This window comes from Musca domestica, unplaced genomic scaffold (genome assembly GCF_030504385.1).
Source record: "Musca domestica strain aabys unplaced genomic scaffold, Musca_domestica.polishedcontigs.V.1.1 177, whole genome shotgun sequence".
Classification (NCBI taxonomy): Eukaryota; Metazoa; Arthropoda; class Insecta; order Diptera; family Muscidae; genus Musca; species Musca domestica.
In genome coordinates, this window is record NW_026712235.1 from 663,179 (window position 1) to 670,434 (window position 7,256).

A 7,256-nucleotide genomic window follows, 5' to 3' on the forward strand; every position below is an offset into this window, starting at 1 on the left:
GATAAAAATATTGAAAAATGTGTCTCTTTGTGGGTGAGGTACCAGAAGGTGTTCGCAGATATATAGGATCATCTTCAAAACAGATCTGGTGTTAGCAAAAATAATTTGTATGTGTGAAATTTGAAAAGAGTTGAATCCTTATTTCGCTTTCTTTGAGCGTTATGTTTTTCAAAATTAGATTATTGCTTCCTTTCTGTGCAGAAAATATATATCTCAAATTTTCGACCATTTGTGGGGGAGGTACCATAAGATGTGGACCGATATACTTCATCTTAACACCAGAGCTTGGGTTAATATAAATATTGGGATGTGCGCCATTCGAAGACAATCGGACTCATACATCACATTTTATGAGAGTTGTAATTATTCAAAATTTTGACCATTTGTGGGGGAGGTACTTGAAGGAGTGAACCGATATTGTCCATTTTTACACCTAACGTAGAACTGATGCAAATATTAGGAGAGCAAAATCGGATTATCCTTTCTCTTTTTGTGCAAAAAATATATTTTTTGCAAATTTCGACCTTTTGTGGGGGAGGTACCAGAAGGAGTGGACCGATATATTCCATCTTAACATCAGATCTTGGGTTAATATAAATATTGGGATGTGTGAAATTTCAAGACAATCAGACTCTTACATCACATTTTATGAGAGTTGTGATTATTTAAAGTTTTGACCCTTTGTGGGGGAGGTACCAGAAGGAGTGGACCGATATTCTCCATTTTCGCACCAGACCTAGCAATGATGCAAATATTAGGATTTGCAAAGTAGCAGAATAATCGAATTATTCTTTCTCTTTCTGTGCAAAAAAAAAATATTTTTTTTTTGAAAATTTCGACCTTTTGTGGGGGAGGTACCAGAAGGAGTGGACCGAGATATTCCATCTTAACACCAGACCTTAGGTTAATATAAATATTGGGATGTGTAAAATTTTAAGACAATCGGACACTTACATCACATTTTATGAGAGTTGTAATTATTCAAAATTTTTACCATTTGTGGGGGAGGTACTTGATGGAGTGGGCCAATATTTTCCATTTTCACACCCGACCTCACACTGACGCAAATATTAAGATTTGCAAAGTTGGAGCAAAATCGGACTATAATTTCTCTTTCTGTGCAAAAATTAAATTTTTTGAAAATTTTGAACTTTTGTGGGGGAGGTACCAGAAGGAGTGGACCGATATTGCCCATCTCCGAACTCGATCTAAGTTTGACAAAAATATTACGATGTACCAAGTTTGGACCAAATTGGATACTCCCTTCGAGAGTTATCGTGCGCACCAGCCAGCCAGACAGACAGACAGACAGACGGACGGACGGACGGACGGACGGACGGACATCTCTAGATCGACTCCAAATGTTCTGAAACGGATTTGGTCCAAAGAGACCTAGGGTCTAAAACCGTTATTTCGACTAGGCACGTTTTGGCCGTATCAAATGATATATACCCTCTGTAGCCATATGGCTGAGGGTATAAAAATGGTACAAAAGTATAAAACAATTTTATAAATTAAGCGTAGCTATATTTTTTTATTGTATTCTAAGTGATATTTAGGTATAATTCAGATAAATAGTGTTCTATAGTTCTATTAGATTTTTATTTTATTTTTATTTTTTTATATTTTTTCCAATTGTTGCCAATAAAAGTTAAATGTAAAGAAAAAAATTTATGGAGTATTATAATATTATCAAGAAATATTTTCCCTCAAGATGAAAATATTTCTTGAGTAAAATATTTCGTCAAGTGTTAATGAGGTCACAGTTGTGATGTTTAGGAAATAATCAAAATTCATCATATGTGATGTTATAAATATTTACGAGATCGAGGATAGGCTATATATGTTCTCCACAAGATTTGACTGAAAATTCTCACAAAGTAATATGGATGGGGATGAAAATGGAAGATATTCTCTCGTATTAAGTTCTTGTGGTATTCTCCCCTATTAAAAATCATTTCCGAAGGATTTTAGGGCATAATTTGCAGGGGTTATATTTTTTAATATTCAAGGAAATTTGTTATATTTTATTTTAATTATTGATAAATCACAGTATTTATTTGACTATTGGGCTTCAAGGAAATATGTAAACGTTGATTTACAAAAAAAAAATCAAGGACATTTTGGCTATGCATATAAGTTTTGAATTAAGGCGTTCTTGCGAAAAATTCTGCATATTAAATTGGGAATTTTTTCAATAAAAATTGTAAGTTGTTTTTAGGAAAAATGATGCATTTTAAGGAAAAAATAACCAATTTTTTAAGGATATCCGAACAAAATTCGTGGATTTTTAAAGAATCATTTTACAAGGTATTTCTGAACTTGAATCATTATTAGAATATTTTCAGCTGTCAAATAAACTTATGAATTTTAAAATATATTTTTTTACAAGGACTACCAGGAGAAAAATCAAAAATCTGGTAGGACATCGAGACCAATTGGCGTGTATATTTTTTTAAAGTTTCCACAGGACAGAGATTATGAATTAAAAAAAAAGACCGTTCCGACCAAATATCTTTAATTTTTCAAAATATTCCTTACAAGGACAAACACCATACATTTTTTAAGTTCATATTTTTTTTCCGAAAATTCTTCAAGGAGGTTTTTAGGTAACCTAAAAATCTTGTTTTTTTCAAACTGTAGGTTCTTAAGATTTTTTTTACAAAGTAGTCCCATATTAAAATTTAAACTTTTCAAGGATGATCTTATATCCCGACCAAAAGTTGTAGATTTCTAAAATTTCCTGGTTAGAAATTTAGGAATATTTTTCGAGATTCCCTCGTAACAAATCGTGAATACTGGATTTTTAGGAACATTTTTAAAATTTCTGAATTTTTCAAAAAATGCTGGATTTTTCAACGACCATTAAAAAATTATCAAATGCAATTTTTGTAGATAAAATTTAGATTTTTTTTCTTGTTTAGAACTATTTTTGCCTTTACCCACCGATTATTTCCCCTAAAAATTTCAGAAATGTTACCGAACAAACATCCCAGAACTGTTTTAAACATTTTGATACTAAATCCATAATTTCTAAGAATATATACTTTAATAGAAATACATGAAAACATTTTTTTTATTATTTTATTATAACCTACACCACATGGTGGTAAGGGTTTGTGCATTTGTTTGTAACAGGCAAAATAAAACGTTAAAGACCCATAGTTCCTTTTGATGATCTGCATAGAATCACTATTGAAATTGGAGATTATTGGTCTAAATTTAGATATGTCTCCCATATGTCTACCTATCGGAGCCGTAATATGAACTCTGTAACAAAGATATTTGGAAAAATATATCAAATAGAGCTCAGAAATACCCATGCCAAATTTTATCGAAATCGGTTCAGATTAGGACATAGCTCCCATATATATATGTTCGTCTGATTTGTTTTTTATTTTGCATCAAATGTGTAATATTAGCCCAAATGGGATGTAATGTGGCACTTACGCCCCCAGTGAGCCAAGAACAAGAGTTTGTCAAATTTGGTGAAAATCGGTTCAGACGTAGCATTAGTCTGTCCCGCCTGACTTTAAGAGTTTCTTAACTGGTTTTATTATTTTTTATTTTATTTATTTATTTTTTTTTTATTTATTTATTTTATTTTTTTTTTTTTTTTTTTTTTTTTGTAGAACATCCATTGAAGTAGAATTTAGTAGACTTTGAGAATAGCAGCCCTCGGGTCTATATTTAGAGAAAAATATTCCAAAGGTTATTATTCTCTTTAAATAAAAACACCTTAACCATTTTACCAAAAATATCATTCTTTGTTGGAACATACATTTACAAAAATTCACAACTCACTTTTTTATAAAAAATGCATTTCTTACAAATTTTGGATCAGAAATTCAATATAAAGAAATTTCTGATCAACAATGTTTATGAATATATATTTTATATTCTTAGGTGAAATTAATGTTTATTGATTGTTTTCTTTTATCCAAATTGACACAACTTTTTTTTAATATTAGAAATCACAGACCAAAAATTTTTATATTTTAAATTTTTTAAATTAGTGCTTTTATAAATAAGAACAAATTGTGTAGAAAAAAATTAATTTTCAAATCAGAATTTTATGGAAAAACTAACCAGCATTGGAGACGATTTTTAAATTTTAAAAAATTTTTGATGGCTAATGTGAAAAACATTTTAAATCCTTTAGAATGTGTATTTAATATGTTCACAATATGTATCTCCATAAACCCTGAACAATATCCCTTATAAAACTTTGTATAAACAAATGTTTATTAAAAAATTCTCAAATTTTTCATATAAAAATTTTCTCCAATAGTTTGGTTTTTTCTTCAAGAGAATATAAATTTTTTTATAAAAAAAACTTCTGGGACTGAGGATACAAAAATATGCCACGAAGGCCACGATAATCTTAAAAAAGAACACACCATTATACTATATGTAAATAAAAAAATAAATATATTTATAAAAATATGGTAAGAATTACAAAACTGAGAGACCCTTAAAGGTACTGAAGCGGAGCATATATTTCAGGAGAAATTCTTCAAATGTTCTAAGTCTATTAATAAAAAATATTCAGATTTTAAAAGGACATTTTTTTCAATATAAAACATTATTTAATTCTATTTTTATTGAAAACATTGCTCAACCCTTTAGAATTAAATGATATTTTCATATATTTGAACAGATTCCGAAATTCACCTCTTTTTATAGAAATAAACAAATTAGACACAAACGAAGAAATTTTCAAATAATTCTTTAAAGTCGATTTTTTTAATCCCAGAGACATTTTTTTCTTACGTAATGGATTAGCTTTTAGAGGAATATCCTTATAATAAACACTATGCCTCTTTAAAAATTGCCCTTAATAGCCTTTCCATGTCTTCCCATCTTTTATAAGGACCTTATTAAATCCCTTTTCTACTGATTTTTATTTAACCCTAAATATGACTTCCAAGACCGATTCACTTTCTTTATTATAAAATAGATTTCATTCAAACTTACCTTTTGTGCCTTGCATGTCGTGGTGATCGGCTGGACTTCATGTTGTGGATGACGCTGATCGTTGATGCACTCAGCACAGGCTGGGATCTTACAGGTGAGACAATACATTGACAGGACCTCCTCATGTTCGCCGCACACTGATTCGCGTTGTTGGGCCGCTCCCTTGGGTTTGACCAAATTATGTTTGGCCAATGGGCCACGAGCCGGATGACATAGCTCCCGGCAGGCATCGCAATAACGTATTTCACACTGTTCACACACCAACGAAGCGACCTTGGGATCTGTTTCACACATTTGACAACGCAACGCCTCACGGGCACAGAAACGATCCACAATGGATTCCATGGCCCGGTAGGGTGGTAAATTGCGAACACCACCCTCGTCAAAGAAAACAATTTTACGGCAAAGTGGACAGGTGAGACTGAAGGCAGCACCTGGTGGAGCTGAGGCAGCACCCTGTAGAAGATTGGTAATGTGTCCAGTACCGGCATACGACACGGGTCGTGAGGTGTTCGAACAGCAGACAACACCCGAATCGGCTTCACTGAGGATGCTGACTTTATCGGACTGATCTTGATCTGAGGTTACGGATTCGGTGCCGGTGGCTGAACTGGCCGTACTGGCAGCTGAACTGTTGGACGAGTGTCGGGTCGTCGAGGGATGTGTGTGATTGTGGGGATGTGAATGATGTCCTCCACCGGCAGCCAGACCAGATGGATGGGGATGTACTGTGGCGGCAACACTGTGTAGGGTACCACCATTCAGGGACGATGAACCACCACCGCCTCCCGTAACCGAGGCCAAAATGGCACCAGGTGTATAGGGTGTCTGTATATCCAAAGCACAGCCCAGGCACAGGGCATGGAAGCAGGGCAACAAAACAGGATTAGCAAAAAGCTGTTTGCATGTGGGACAACGTAGTTCGTCCTCCATAATAAGATTTTGTGGTTACTTGGGGGGTTGCCGGGGTATATTTGGGTGGGGGATTCCTTGATGTTCGTCGATGATATTGAAAATTCAAAATTCCAATCCAACTGCTTATTTTTCTTTATTTATTTCGAGTTATTTAAACATTTTCCTTGAGGAAATTATTTTTTTTTTATTTTTATGGCACTTTTTTCAATATTCACTCAAAAATAATTGACATTCAAAATTATTTTCAATTTTTTGATTATTAAAATGTAAAGTGGATATATTTTCCAATTGGAGCTTATTTTCAAAAAATTAGTTTTGAAATTTTTCTTGAAGGGGATTTCCGCTTTTAATCAGCCGGTAGGTAGCTTCTGGTTTTTTTTTTTTCTTACAATTTATCACTCATTTCACTGATAAGATAGTCGTCGTCAGCTGTAATTCTCATTTACTTCAGCATAATCAAACACCAATATAACTGTTGTGGTATTATTTCAATATTTTACTTAGATATTTTTTTTTTCAATATTTTATTCACTACGTAGGTATTTCCGATACTTTTACTACACTGCATCCATATGTTTTATTTTTTTGCACATTAACTCCTTATCTTATCGATTTCAAAACATTCCAATTTCGATTAGGTTAATTTGCACTTGCTTCAATATTTTATTTTCAATTTCCGTTTTAGATTTTCTTTTCATTCAAAATTTTCAGATTTTCACAAATTTTTTGCACACTTGAATATCTTATGTTATTTGTTATAGCTCCTCAATGAACTTCATCACTGTAAACGAACCGTTGTTGTGACTCTTCTTATTCCCGTTGACAACGCGCGTAGATTCCGCTCGCTCAACCACTTTCCACGAATTCTCAAGCTAAACTAAATGTTCGTTGCGACATCCATTGTTCGGCAATGTCTAAAGCGGGCTGTTTTGTTGTCTCTGACATCGAACATGTTGCGTGAAGTGGTTGTTGGTTGCAGTGTGTTTTATCGATGATTGTTGAACGGGAATCCAGCGAAACAGCCAAAGAAAAATGTTGGTTGAAATCTGGAAAAAGGAATGGCGAGATTTTTTACTTGAAAACTAAAAAAATAAATTATATTTTATTTATAAAGAGAAAAATGATAAAACACTATTATATTCTACATTAAATTATTATTGTTCATCTAAATTAAAATTTGTCATTCACTGGGTATCCAATGAAATAATAAATATGGAATATTTTGTTCTTGCAAAATGGTCAGACTTAATCCCATTATTGTTAATAAACAAACGTTGTTTTTATAAAAACAACAATGATGGAATTAAGCCTGACCATTTTGCAAAAACAAAATACTATAATATCGCGAATAAACATGGCAACTC

General features: G+C 32.6%; 1 protein-coding gene across 1 annotated transcript; it reads right to left on the reverse strand.

The window, feature by feature from the left end:
- Nucleotides 1–3,243: 3,243 nt before the first annotated feature.
- LOC131801816 (E3 ubiquitin-protein ligase TRIM9-like) lies at nucleotides 3,244–6,919 on the reverse strand. Its single transcript, XM_059120784.1, has 2 exons — nucleotides 4,978–6,919; nucleotides 3,244–3,270 (listed from the first exon to the last, which is right to left on the reverse strand). Exons 1-2 carry the CDS (start codon nucleotides 5,908–5,910, stop codon nucleotides 3,244–3,246), a joined length of 960 nt encoding a protein of 319 aa, XP_058976767.1. The 5' UTR covers nucleotides 5,911–6,919.
- Nucleotides 6,920–7,256: the final 337 nt, after the last annotated feature.

Coding starts and splice junctions, on each gene's coding strand:
- LOC131801816 (XM_059120784.1), bottom strand. CDS start 5,910: ATGGAGGACGAACTACGTTGTCCCACATGCAAACAGCTTTTTGCTAAT. Junction 3,271..4,977: donor CGACATGCAAGGCACAAAAG/GTAAGTTTGAAT, acceptor TCTTTGTTACAG/AGTTCATATTACGGCTCCGA.